Source organism: Chondrus crispus, genomic scaffold (assembly GCF_000350225.1).
Source record: "Chondrus crispus Stackhouse genomic scaffold, scaffold_30, whole genome shotgun sequence".
NCBI classification, from domain to species: Eukaryota; Rhodophyta; class Florideophyceae; order Gigartinales; family Gigartinaceae; genus Chondrus; species Chondrus crispus.
The window spans coordinates 67,966-81,799 of NW_005179203.1; the positions used below are offsets into that span (position 1 = coordinate 67,966).

At 52.7% G+C, this 13,834-nt stretch overlaps 1 protein-coding gene across 1 annotated transcript; it reads left to right on the forward strand.

Annotated features, from left to right (window-relative positions):
• Window positions 1-4,699: 4,699 nt before the first annotated feature.
• On the forward strand, window positions 4,700-5,572 carry CHC_T00005587001 (hypothetical protein). The gene has a single exon (XM_005717415.1). It carries the CDS (start codon window positions 4,700-4,702, stop codon window positions 5,570-5,572), a length of 873 nt encoding a protein of 290 aa, XP_005717472.1.
• Window positions 5,573-13,834: the final 8,262 nt, after the last annotated feature.

The following is a 13,834-nucleotide window of genomic DNA, read 5'->3' on the forward strand; positions in this document are numbered from 1 at the left end:
GCACGGCTCTCGCGTGCAAGCGCCGCAGAGTGCCGCGGCGCACGGCGCTCGAGTGCGGTCGCCGCAACGGTGGGTGACGCGACGCCTCCTGCGCCGAAGACGCGAGGGAAACGCAGCGGCAACAGTTGACCCTCTGGCCATCGGCGTGTCGCCTGTGGCTGACTTTGGGTCCCATCACAGTGTACAAGTACGACAGCCACCGCCGCCGCGTCGCTGCGGCGTCGGTACAGCAAGGCCGTCACACTATGCGGAGGCGCCGACGCGCGTCAGGCGCATTGCTACCCCCGCTTCCATCTCCCGCGCGGCCGCTGCGCGCCATCGCGGCCGATCCGGTAGGCGAACGCGCTGTGCGGCCGGCCCACGCACGCCCTTGCCCCGCGCCGCAGCGGCACGTGCGCGGGGGCGGAGCGGCACAGGCGCTCGTCGCTCGTCCGTCGTGCCCGTGCGGCGCGTGCTGTGCGCAACGTCGCAAGCGGGCCTTGCTTGCACGCTCCGCCCCCTTCTTCGTTGGCTCAACCTGCAGGGGAAGGAATCAACAGACCCCCTGCGACACGGACAGCACGCTGTGGTTTTTTTACTTGCATGTACCTAACGCGAGGCTACTGCCTGGCATCTAAGCCATTAGAAATTACACCATGCCGTCGGCGGGGGATACGTTTGGTGCGGAGATGGTGCGGAGATGGTGCGGAGATGGTGCGGAGATGGTGCGAAGATCGAGATCACCCAAACGTCACTTTCACGCTTGTCCTTGCACGCTTGCCCCCGCATGCCGTATCCTACACGGCCCTCGAGAGTCCCTGACTCCGTCGTCCGACGGCGTGTCCTGTGAGCCTTGGCGCTGTCATGCGTGTGATACGTGTACGCGTATGGCTCTCATGACAGTGCAGTAAAGGAGGGTTGCCCTAATTATCGGTCACCCGCCCCAACTCGTCGGTCACCCCTAATTGTTCAAATAAATTCCCAAAAAATTAGATTCTTGTACACGTAAGGGGCCAAGTTTCAGTCCTTGGAGTATCTCCTTGCTGATTATCTCTGAAAGTCGTGGATAGATTTAAAAACAAATCTTTCCAATCGCTCTGCCAGAGCGTTTTACCATGACAAACCAATCCGCCACTTAGCAGGAATGCAAATTAAGTGCATTCAAATCCCTCCGAAAAGGCGGGCTTATGCTTTTTGACCGAATCTTGCCATCCGATCCCTCCAGGGACACCATGAACGCCCATTCACATCCCATCCAAGCCCTTCCTTCCAAGATGCAAGCCGCTCTCCCGCAATTGCCTCGAACGCGGCAAGGCAGGTTTATGCGCCGCCCTTGCAAGTTCGCCTCTGACCCTCCACCACCCACCCTTGTTGTGCTGCGCCCTCTCCACGCTCTCGCATACGCCCTGGTCCCCACCGTTCCCCATGCGCCGCCCCTGCCAGTCCCCCTTGGACCCTCCACCGCCCACCCTTATTGTTCCCCGCTCTCTCTACCTTCTTGCATACGCCCTGCTCCACACCGTTCCCCACGCGCCGCCCCTGCCAGTATCCCTTGGACCCCCCTTCCCGCCTCTTGTACATAAACGTCGGTGCCGGGCATGTCCCCAACGGGGTTTCCACTCATTCACTCGATGACGTGGCATACAATTTTTTTATATTTAACGTTGGTTTGATTGGGCCAAATTAACCTAGTGACCGATCTTTAGGCACAAAGTCGTTTTTTCAAGGCCCTTTTTGTTTCGTAAACTGCGAGAATATGGTTTTGATTTCGAGCTTTTGGAGAAAACAGAGTGATTCACCGGTCTTTCAAGAAGCGAACGACACCAAAATGTCCGTGATCGACCAATCAATTCCACTTTTGATTTTATTTTCTTCGAAAGTGACCGATAATTAGGGCAACCCTCCTTTACAGTGTACAGCACGGGGATCCCGAAGCGAAGCGCAAGCACTTCAAAATAACACTCAATAAAAACATGACTGTCGTCACTCATAATACTGTATCTCCAAGAATTGTTGCATTGTTGCCGAACTGAAAGGCAACCAATGAACTCTTGAATCTTCTACGGCACAATACAAGGGGTGCCTCATTAATGAATCCGACTTTAATGAATCCGTTCCAGTAATGAATCCGGGTCGGGGCTTGACACACCCTTTTATGACAAACCGTATGATAAGAGGTATGATAACGATATGCTTCAATAACAAGGTGAACTGACCACATTCTATTCACATCAAATACTTGTATGTTGAGGAGAGTTGATTTATTACTGCTTTTTAAAAAAATCGATGATACTTTTCTGCTTCTGTTGCGGAGCAGCAGCGTTTCTTTCCGCCGTCGCGACTCGCAAGACATCGACCAGCTTTCCTTGAATGATTTCACTGGCACCCCTCCACTTGGCCTCCTCCACATTATTCCGCATCCATTCCACGTTCGAACAAAGTGCCTTGTAAGACCTTTCCCTTGATAATTTTCTTCCTCTTCGGCTTTTTTCCTTTCCAAAACAGCGGCTTGGTGTGACCGCTAATGAATCCGTTCCAGTAATGAATCCACCTCATTGGCCCACACAGGGCGGATTCATTAACGAGGCACCACTGTACAGCACTGTAAACTTTACTGTACAGGGCGAGGCGACCACATTTGCGTTTCTATTCAGAAAAGTGTGTTCCGTATTTTCGTGACCAAACCACAAATTTGTCCGTCGCATATTTGTTTGCGTTGTCGCCAAAAGACGCTTAGCCTTGTTTTGGTTTGACCCACTGAGAACGGAGAAGATCGCCCGACCCTAAACCACAAATTGATTACAGCCCATTCTTGCCTTTGTGCTGCCTTTTGCCTCCTTCTGTCTCCCCTCCAAGACCTCCCTCCGCGATGTCGAAGCTTGAAAGATATCCACTCACTCACCAACTGCAGAATTTCACTCATTGCACCTTGACATCATTACCCGGTTACCCGGATCTTGGCACTAAAACCTTGAAAGACACCCAGCGCAGGTTACAAGTGGAAGGGGGTTTCAGGTGAAACTTCAAAGGCTTCAATACATGACTCGCTTCTTCGCCTTCATTGCTCGGTGTCACCCTGGTCTCACGCTGCCAGCAGTTGCCTGCCCGTCGAAATCGATACGCCCACTGCTCCTTTTGCCTCACGCATGCTGCGCTGGATCTCTCTCAGCTTGAAAACGCGAACATGCTCTGCTTGCATGTGGTTTACCCGGAAAGATGATGCAAGTATGACATAAATCTAAAGTTTGTACAGTATTTCAAATCTCAATTCTGCTTAACCGTTCGATCCTAATTCGTATTGTTTTACCAACCCGTATTCAGAATTCCCATAAAATTGCGGAACATATTACCTCCTCCCGCCTCCTTCGCGCGAAATAGTGCCAACCAAAGCTCCTCTCCGAGTATGCAAACCCATTTGGCGCCATCAAAAAGGGCGCCACATAGCCTAGCCACTCGGGGATGGACTGCATGATGCAGACCAAAAAAATGGAATAGAACTACATAAACCAATACCCGTGGGAAGGAGACGGCCTCCGAAATGCCTAGGTTGTGTGCTCTCGCCCCAAAACGGTCAGCTCGGGCCCGGATTTTGTCTGACAAAAGGAGGATTCGTAGACAGTGTGTAAAGATGAGGGCTGTGAGGCGTGCATTTGAGATCTGACTGATGGGCCACGTCGCTTTCTGTTGAATGCGCCAGAAATACGAATTAGGAAAATCTCTTCAAACAGGCTTCATTTGAATGTTTTTAGTTGACGTGTTGTCTGAGCGGGTGCCCATATCCAAAGTCGACTGTTGGTTCCACAGATGCGCTTTCGTTGGAAGATGGGCTCGACTCTCTAAAGTGTCCAAATCGTTAAAGAAATGGTTTTTGGTTTAAATCTATCCCGCTTAGTTTCGGAAACAGGAAAAATACGAATTAGGGACCGAACAGTTAAACTTTACCTCCCACACCCCAGTTGCCTGCGGGTACGTGTACAGCGATGTATAAGCCCTGGAAAAACTTGCTCCGAATCCTCATTTCAGGGTTTCATTGTTGCCACAGGTTTCGCCACCATCGAGAAGACCACGGTATACGCACAGCACCACGGTCTCGCTGGAAATGTTCTGGTTTTGGATACCAACTCTTGTTGGTCGGCACCTTCATTAAAAGTCTCAAAATCGATGTCGAAGTTGAAAGACGGGGGACCCTCGTGACTCGATCTTCGAGACGGGTGTGTAAAGTTTCGAACGAGAGATTTGTGTTAGTTTTTCACTACCCTGATGTCGAGACCCCCTCTCAGTAGTTTGGCCATGCTTCCTGTCCTATTTAAATACCCCACTTACCTCTGAGACCATCAATCATTCAACTCACCATCCTTCTGTCAAAGCATTCCAAGTCCAGTGACAACCGCAAGTCACCATGCTTCTTCAGTGCAGCGTATCGGTACTATGCGCTCTCCTTGCTCTCGCAGCTGCTTCTCCAGCCCCAGTATCGCCCTCTGGACCGGCGAAACTGCTGTTGTCCCACTCCCAGAGGCTACCACTAGCAACAAAATATCATCTTTCTCTCCTTAACACTCGCTTCGGACGGCATCCGGTGGGGAACATATTTAAATCTCTCCTAAAAAGGAAGATGTCGCCCGGGCCTATTGATGTTACTCGGATCCATTCTCTCGATGCGTTTCGACAGGCGCATGATACGGTAAGAAGGGCACATGAAATTGGTCCAAGGGAACGCACAATGACCAGGCCCGAAATTGCTATACTTGCGGGCCTCCTAGCGGATCATCACCACATCCCATCCAGGACCGTCTCGCAGACAAAGTTTTCTGGTCGGAACACGGCATCAATCACTCATTCCCTTCTTCAGAACTCTCGTGTGCTGAGGAGCAAGCTTGGACAGTATGTCGGGAGAAAAGCAGCTCCATTGGGAACATCAAAAGACTTTGCAGGACTTTTTCGCACATCTTTGCCAACCGCAAATCGCATGGGGCTAACTGGTGATGATTGCACGGGCTCATCAGAATGTGCGGATGGAAGGATCTGTTTAAACACACAGGCCGACACGTGCTCTGCTGGCGAGGACTGCTTGTGTGTACCTTCGGACGGATTTGAGCCATGCACGTCTAGCCCCGATTGTTTGACAGCTGGAGAAGTGTGTGTGCAGCTAGGTGACATCACAGTGTGTCTGTCGGAGGAAACTGCAAATGCCTTAGATTTTCCGATTGTGGACGCAGAGAGCTCTGATGATCCCGTAGAGACACCTGCAAGTAATAGTACAGACCCCAATGGGGGGAGTGGTGAGGGGCTTACCGGTGCGATCTGCACGAGCTCATCGGAATGTGCGGATGGAAGCATCTGTACAGACAGATTCATCGACACCTGCCCTTCTGGCGAGACTTGCATATGTGTACCTTCGGACGGAATTGAGGCATGCACGTCAAGCGCCGATTGTTCAACAGCTGGAGAAGTGTGCGTGCAGATAAGTGAGAGCACAGTGTGTGTTTCTGAAGAAACTGCAACCACGTTCTGCGATATCCTGCTGGCCTCTGGTATTGTGTTCTGCCTGGGCGTGCGCGTGGTTTGGTTTTGTGTGGTGCGGGGGAAGTGGTGAGGGGATTACCGGTGCGATCTGCACGAGCTCATCGGAATGTGCGGATGGAAGAATCTGCACAGACATAGAGAACATCGACACGTGCTCTTCTGGTGAGACTTGCATATGTGTACCTTCGGGTGGACTTGAGGCATGCACGTCTGGCGCCGATTGTTCGACAGCTGGAGAAGTGTGCGTGCAGATAGGTGAGAGCACAGTATGCCTCTCTGAAGAAACCGCAAATGCTGCAGACATTCCCATCGTGGAGACCGAGAGCTCTGGTACTCCGGAGGAGACACCCGCGAATGAGGACGCAGACTCACATGGTGGCAGTGGCGACGGGATTACTGGATCGGCTTGCACGTGCTCCTCAGGCTGTACAGAAGGAAGATTCTGCACAAACGGAAACATGATTACGTGCCCTGCTGGCGATTCGTGCATCTGCATGCCGTTAAGCGGAGTGCAAGTTTGCTCGTCCAGTGCCGAATGCTTAACAGACGGGGAAGTATGCGCGCGGGTAATCAGTCTTACGCTGTGTCTATCAGAGGAGGTTGCGATTGCCGAGGGTATTCCGATCTTGGACGGCGTCAGCTTTTAACGTTCGTCTCTGAAGGTTAAGATTTGAGAAATGGTGTTTCTACCACGAAAGAAGGAGGATCAGCACCCCACCAGTGGATGGGACCATGAATGTATTTTTTCTCTCGATTGTAGTAGAAGCTTTGTTTGGCTACATCCCAGAATTTCTAGATAGATATCCATGCATTGAATATGGTGCTTGTGTTATGGCTAGTCTAGCTAAAGAATAGATTGCGTGTTGAATCACAGTGGTTAAATCCTGTTTTGCATGCAAGTACAGAACAGTCATACCTCCGTAATCTGAGACGATTCGTAGATGCCGTCCCAATTGAATCAAGAATCTATTCCAGGAGACACTTGCACCGTGAAGAGCACTTCGATCGATCACTGACAGAAAGTAGTAGAGATGCTGTTGCTTCGTGTGCATACATGTTGACAGTTTCGTGCACAGTCCATGGAATAAAAATGTGTGCATGTAGGCACAGGCTTCCCATAATTCATGACAGTATTGGCCGTGAGCATAAATGATGCTGTCTGATCCCATTGCATAGCCTTTACGGGGCAGGGAGGAAGAAGGGAAAGACTGCAAGTGGAAGGCCGTTGAGGAACAGGGAGTGATGCTGAAGCGAAGGCAGATTTTTGCTAAGGAGGAGGGTAAAAAAGAATGAGAGTCGATGGGAAAAATGAACTGATGGACGGGGAGAACGCATGGGCGCGGAGGAAGTTCTGGTATTTCGGAGGGGTGGGTGCGGAGATTGAGTTGACTGGAATCGTGAGGCGAGGGGCGGGGCCAGTAGACGGACAACGCATCTGCCCTGATAGGTAGAGAGAGAACGGACCAGCCCCTGGGGCAGGTCCTTTTGAAGGCTTAGAGTCATTGTTTTCTGTGGAGAGAGAACTTAACTTGGGCCTTGTGATTGCAGGAACAGCGATACCCCCGATCCATTCAGGATCGGGGAGACGGCGGTGACTTTATTGTCCAAGTGGGTGGTGTGCTGTAATGCTGTGCTTTATTCTACGCGTCTTACTTGCTTGGTTCTGGACGGAACCACAGGGCTGAGAAGAATACCGTACGAGCCGCACAGTAGCGACGTGCGGTGAACTGGTGCGGTGAACTGGTGTGGCGAAGTGCCAACATTGAAAGTCACACTGGTGCGCGCATTTGCATCGTTTCTGTGATGCAAGATCGATGCCTAGGTTTACTGATGTCAAATGCCTGTCTACTTTAGAGCATCTCCACCGCGGCCCAAAATGTTTGCTATATTGTAAAATATACCGATTTTGCAAATTTGTCATCACCACCGCGCGACGATGTTGCCAAATCGCTTGGATAAAATACGATTTGCCACCTGAGCGCACGCATTTTTCTCAGAAATGCGTCCAGTTTCGTCGCAAATCGTATTTTATCGCCACTTTGCGTGGCCACGTTTTTGTGCTGCCGCGCAACAAGACTGTGAATTATGATTGAATTTGGGGACCGAAACACCATTCACGCGGGAACCGACGGAGGCATATTGGAGTGCGAGCTTTCCGGAACGCTATCCGCGCTTTCCGGGGGTCTCTGTTCTACGTACGAAAGCACGCGCAAAGCGCCGATAATGCGCTGGAGAGGGTGTATCCCGCTCTTCCCTACAGCATCAACCTTGCGGATAAACTCCGGCCGCATACTCAGCGCGGTGTACAGTCTGTCGAAAACGCGTCGCGGTATTCCAAAACGCCTGGAGAAGTCGGTGTTGTCGTAAACAGGTGGCATGCCATCGACGCCAAAGTAGTGCTTTCGTAGTTTCAGCACGGTACCATCAAAGTCGCGCTTCTTATTGGGAGATTTCCCAGGTGCTGACCCTCCATGACGTCGCGAATCGAAGTCGTTCTCGTCAGCTTCCGCCTCCAGCTTGCACATGAGCATAGTGAACTCGTCATCGTCTTCGTCCAATGGAAAGTCAAATGACTCCACGTGCGTCGCAAGAGCTGGTCCCTCTGTCACAGCACCTTGCAGCTCCTCAAGGCCGTCGAGCTCTTCCAGAGGCTCCATGGCGAGAAATAGCAATCTACCTGCGCGGTGGTGTTCCGCCGACGAATTGTGACGACGCAAATTGCGATACTTTCCCGTACAGAGTGCCCAAAGAGAATAACCAATTAGAAGTCGGACAAGTGTCCTAGAAATAGCAACATTCTGGCTGCGCGGTGGAGATGCTCTTACATTCCCCATCGTCTTCAGCACCATGCAAAATCTCAAAACGGCGGCTCGAAAAGTGAGTGAGAGCTACTTTTTCGGCATGCATCTCTCTTCCAAACTTAACAGCCATTCGAGCAGTGCTGTGCATCGATAACCTCGCTTTCCCTTTCAGACCTTCCGTGAACGTCGAGAGCCGTCGCGTCGAAAGCCGGGCGTCATGCACCAGTCGCATCGAATGAGCTGATCGGCAGTGGTCTCCCCGGCATCCACAAGAAACATGGACGGCCCCTCGCTACCTTCCGCCGCGGCATTCGGCTTCATTACCATAGCCGTTGACGACACGTTTCGCGTCCTGGTCGGAACCGCAGATGACGTGCCCAGATGAACCACTCCCAGACCATCTGGCTTCATGTTCAGGTCCCTGCGCCGATGCACAGCCATATCCATTGCCGGGGGATCTGGCATCGTAAAATCCATGGACACGCCCTCGTCATCTATTCCATCCTTCTCCTCCCCCGCATCCACCTGCGTTTCCGTCGGTACAAGCGTGGTATGCATCTCCCCTCGACCGCCTCCCTTACAAAAAGAAGGATCACTCTCAGGACTGGGGCTGCTCAACCTCATTTCCTCTTCCTCGGACGTCGGCACCCACATTTCCCTGTCATGGTCATCCTGCACAGCGGCCGCACACGTCACGGCCTTCCCGTGGCGATCCAGCGGCTGCGTCGGGGGCTCGAGGTCTTCCTGCTTGTGGCACGACTTGGTGCGAAACGTGACCTCTCTTCCGCGGAAGTCCGGCCAGTACGCGTCGTCGTCATGGCGCCAACCGTCGAAGCTGGACACTTCGGAAGGTGTGGGCGGCAAGGGCGGGATGCATGGAATTTGAGAATGTGCTCGCGCAGCATGCGCTCGCGCTCGCGGCGCTCGGAGCGGGATAGGGCGGTGCAAATTCAGCAGCAGGCTCGACGGGGGGCTTTGGCGGGGGATCGGTCGCGGCAAGACAGAGAGCGACGGCCAGGCCAGAGGGTTTTGGAAGCCGGAGGTGGCGTGCGTCCGATATTGCGGCGGCGTGCATCCCCGGGGCGGAACGGATTGGGGCAGTGGGGATGAGGGGGCGTCGGAGAGGGAGAGAGTGGCGAGCTCGTTTGCGGGGACGTGTGGCGCGGTGGCGACGGAAGAGGCTACGCCGGGCGGGAGCGGGCGCATCGGACGTGGGTACAGTTGGTGTGAGGAGGCTGTTTCTGTTGTTTTCGTGGTTGGCGGAGGCGATAGGGGGCGTAGACAGCGGCGTGAGGGTGCTGATGGTTTGCAATACATGTCTTGTTGGCGCGAACGCTTACCACTGCCATGGTGGGAAGGTTCTGTTTTGGCGAACGTGCAGATGAGTTTCTTCGGTAGCTCGCCGTTCGGACCTAATGAAGGGGGGAAGTTGGCGGAGAGTTGCGGGTGATATTCTACACAACGCGCCCCCGCTACCTACTTCGCTACCGGCACTGCCCAGCTCGCCGATTCTGCTCTGGCTGCCACTGTTGACACCGCCGCTACAGATGCTGCCTCCAATGGCATCCGCTAGCACAGTCTTCCTTCGTTCGTGTAGCCTCTCGCGGCCACGCACCGCCCTCCTCTTGACGACCTGGTCCCGCCTCAAGAGTCGCCACCCGTCCTCACTCCGCCCCAGGAGGTAAAACCCAGTCAGCCCCCCAGACTCCCTCTCTGCGATACGTCCATGTGGTACAAGTTTGGGGTAGACTTGCTGTGCATAATACCCGAAATCGGTACGAGCTGCTGAACTGTTTGTGCTAAGCAGTCATGCTAAACGCGACCTCCCGACGTCCTTCACCGGGCGTACCTCATTTCCGTCAAGCACCTGGATTACATCCATCGCCAGCCGGACCCCCGCGCGGTATCTGCGCCACCGTCACTTCCCACGACAACGTCCATGTTGGCAAACGCTAGGTCGCCACCCACTCTATCACCAGCTCGCCCTCCGCTCCGAACAGGTACACCCGGTCGAGCGCGTTCGTGCGCCTCGCCTTTGCCCTGAGCTTGAGCATGCCAAAGCAAGCAAAGTCCAGCCCCAACCACAGCCCCTCCGTCCCCAAAAACTCCTGGTGCTGTGGCGTTAGCAGCTCCCCGCGTCGCGTAGCCGCGCCCCCACGACATCCTGGCACTGACTTTGTCTCGAGTCGATGTCGCAGTCTCCCTCGCGCGCCGACTTGAAAATGTTTCACAATTTCCACCGGCCCGCTCGCCGGCGCCACGGACGAGGTGTACTCACCCTCCGCCGCACCGTGCCGCGCCGGTCATGCTCCTGGGCTCGTCCAGCTCTGTGCCCAATGCCCACCTCGTCGGTAGAGTGGCCTTCAGTGAGGGCCCCGCGCGCCGTAGCCCCCTTCACGGCGGCCACCTTCTTGCCCGTGCGCGAGTGGCCCACGGCCCGCGCGAGGCCGCGTGAGACGCGCAGTTGTGCCAGCGTACTGGATTGAGGGAGAAGCGCTGCAGACGGCGAGGAGCACGTCGCGACACTTGTGGTGCGCGGCGAAACGTGCCGAGGAAGGGAGCGGGTTTGGAGCGCCGATGATCCATGAAACAACCATGCGTTCACATGGTCCAGCAATGCTTTCGAATTGCTAGCACGGTTTTTGTGCCAAGGGCCAATTCATGTAGCACCTGTTGAAGAAAGTGGGGCTATCCTTCCTTGCCCTTTTATTTATCGTGGCTACTCGCGCATTTATACTACTACCACTTCCATGTTTTGTAGACGAACTTGTGAAGCAGATGGGGAAGCGTTGCGTAATTATTTCGTAAGCGTTCAGGACAGTAATAATTATTTCTTGACGTCTGACCCACCTGGTAAATTATTTGGCACTCCCATCAGCACCTTTGGGCGATACAAAAAGCCCCAAGTTCAATTTTCCAACAGGTTTGTTCAGTTATGGTCTGACCATAATACTGTTTCCTGCAGTAGCGCCTTCCCCGCTCTCATGAAATAAGTAGTGGTCAGTTGTTCAAGTCCGGTGTTGTCCAAAACACGAAAGTTGAACAGTGATCTAATGCGGTGCTGAATGGCCAGCCGTTGTTGCGCTTGTGCTGCCACGGGGCACGTTTTCGTATCTTCGATGCAAGGGGAACCTCCATACTTACCACACCATGTGCAGCAATCACATACATTTACAAGACGCATTGAGATGAAGATGGCGGAACTAGACGGTATAAACAGACTTAGATTGCCCCATCCTTAAGCGTGGCATCGAGTGAACCAAGCTTAAGTCAGGTGCTTGGACAGGCTTGTCATTTTCTCCAAGTGTTCCTAGGTGGAGTTCCCCGTTCGACCATTCTGGCTGAAATATTCCGATATCCAGAGGGCGTCGGCTTGCCACCTTGCAATCTATGGGCGCTTGGAGGAGCTCGTTCTGTGTGCGCACCAACGAAGTGACGACGTCGATGTCTAGTTCGTTTCTAAGAAAGAGGCAAACTAAAAGGAAAAACATCAAAAGCATGGCGTAGCCGGCGGCAGAGGCAATGAACCACACATTTATCGCCGCTCGTGCTGTCTTCCGCACCCCGTATCCCATCCCGATCTTCGGAGACAAGCTTTTGTCTAGGGGGAGCACTGGGAAACTCTTGACACTTCATGTTTCTTCAGCAGCATACAATGAGAAAATTTGAGGCCGCGATCCACTAGCTCGTAGGCTCCTGACCGGTAAAGTCCTGTAGAGAGACATGTAGACCATCGTGTCTTTTGCTTCTTCCAAAAATTCGCGAGCAAATCGTGTCAAGTTTACCCCCTGAAGCATACGAAATTCAGTTTCTTGAACGTTGTCTGCCCATCCTTGGATGATTTGATATGTTTCGTTCTCATAAGTCAGTCGACACGAACACACGACGTGACCCATGGCGCATTCTCCCCGATCAGTGGTGTACACATGCACGAGTTCAGAAATAGATCCGGCACTGACTGACACGCTACCATGCCATTCCACACTCTTGAACTGCAAGTCTTCAAAACGAAAATCAAATGCCATCTGCGTGTTTTCTACTCTGCTCTGCCGAACCGGCAACCGCTCCATCTGCAGTTCAGCTCCTTGAGGAGCTAGGAGTAGGAGGGGTTCAAACTCCACCCAAACAGTTTCGGAACCGGCCAGCGAACGAAAGATCAAATGTTGAATATCTGCCCAGCCCCGAAGAACGAATCTACCTGGGCGCAAGCCACCATTATAGCTGCTCCCAACCCATATGGGAATTTCCCCTATTACTTTTCTTCCCGTCTTGTTTAGTCCTACCGCAGAGTTCCATCCTGCTCCAAGTGCCATATCAGAAAGGACACAAAGGAATTTGTGGACCTCGGTATGGTTTTCCAATTGCCCTAATTGTCGTTTGATTTCTTCATTGTCACAGAGAGACCAGTTAAAGGGTACTGCGGCGACTACTTTCTCAATCATACCCCTTGCTGATGGCGTTCTCCTCTCGAATTCTATTCCTGTTTCCGTGGCCCTGACAAGCACGCGGTCTATAAGGCTCATTGTCGAGAAACCGCCAATGGGACGTCCTTCACCTGGTGGACAACTTCTGTGTCCCGATTCGATGAGTGGCGCCTCGTGATCTATAGACGGATTTCTCAGTGACGAGCCCGTCACCTCAAACACTTGACCAAACAGCCTAATACCACCACCTTTATTCGGATCTTCGTCTTCGGCATGTAAATTCACAGATAGAAGTTTCCCCTTTGCAGCCTCGAATATGCTTCCCAGCTCTACTTCAGTGTCCAGTTCTACATCCCTTTCGACGCTCCCGAATTCTGCCATAATGGCTAGGCCAAACAGGGTCACTGCTGCCCCCCAGAAGCATAGACGTATCCATGCCCCGTTTTGGTCTATTCCGGGTAGTTGAGTCAGCCTACCAGCTCGCGTCGTACCCAATGCCACTCGTCTTCCTTTTCGTGCCATGAAACCATTAATCCTTGATGAAGCTTTTTGTAGCGCCACAGCAAGGAGCATATCGACAAGAATAGCCAAACCAATGAGTCGGGTCACGTTCCAAATTGGCGTGCTAAAGGGCAGTATGAATTCCAGGGACATGATGTGGAGGGAAGGAGGAAGGCTTGTCAACGAAGTTTGTTTTTTGAATAAGAAGAACGATACACGATAAACGCGTCCCTGTTTCTGGTTATGCAATGTAGGCGTCGTGTCCAAGACCCTTGGAGAAGTGGAGTTGTGAAAGAAGTCCTCTTTTCCGGTATTCCTCGACAGCGCTCGATATTGCTTAGCTAGGCTAGCACTTTTGAATGGGGTCAGTTTCCTGCGTTGGATCAGTACGCATAAAAGTACACATAGATCCAGTTGTCGAAAAATGCATGAATAAATTGTACCGTACGGCAACGGAGACCCAGCTGTGTTGATGTGCAATACTGTACACGGTAGTGTTGAAGGTAACATTACTGTACCAGGAAACAATTTGCACTTGCAAGACATTTGTACGGTACAGTACTGCCTTTTCGTGCGCATATTGTACTGTACTGGCATGGCTTTATG

What these genes read in the sequence shown, in the direction of transcription:
- CHC_T00005587001 (XM_005717415.1), top strand. Translation starts at nt 4,700, where the DNA reads ATGACCAGGCCCGAAATTGCTATACTTGCGGGCCTCCTAGCGGATCAT.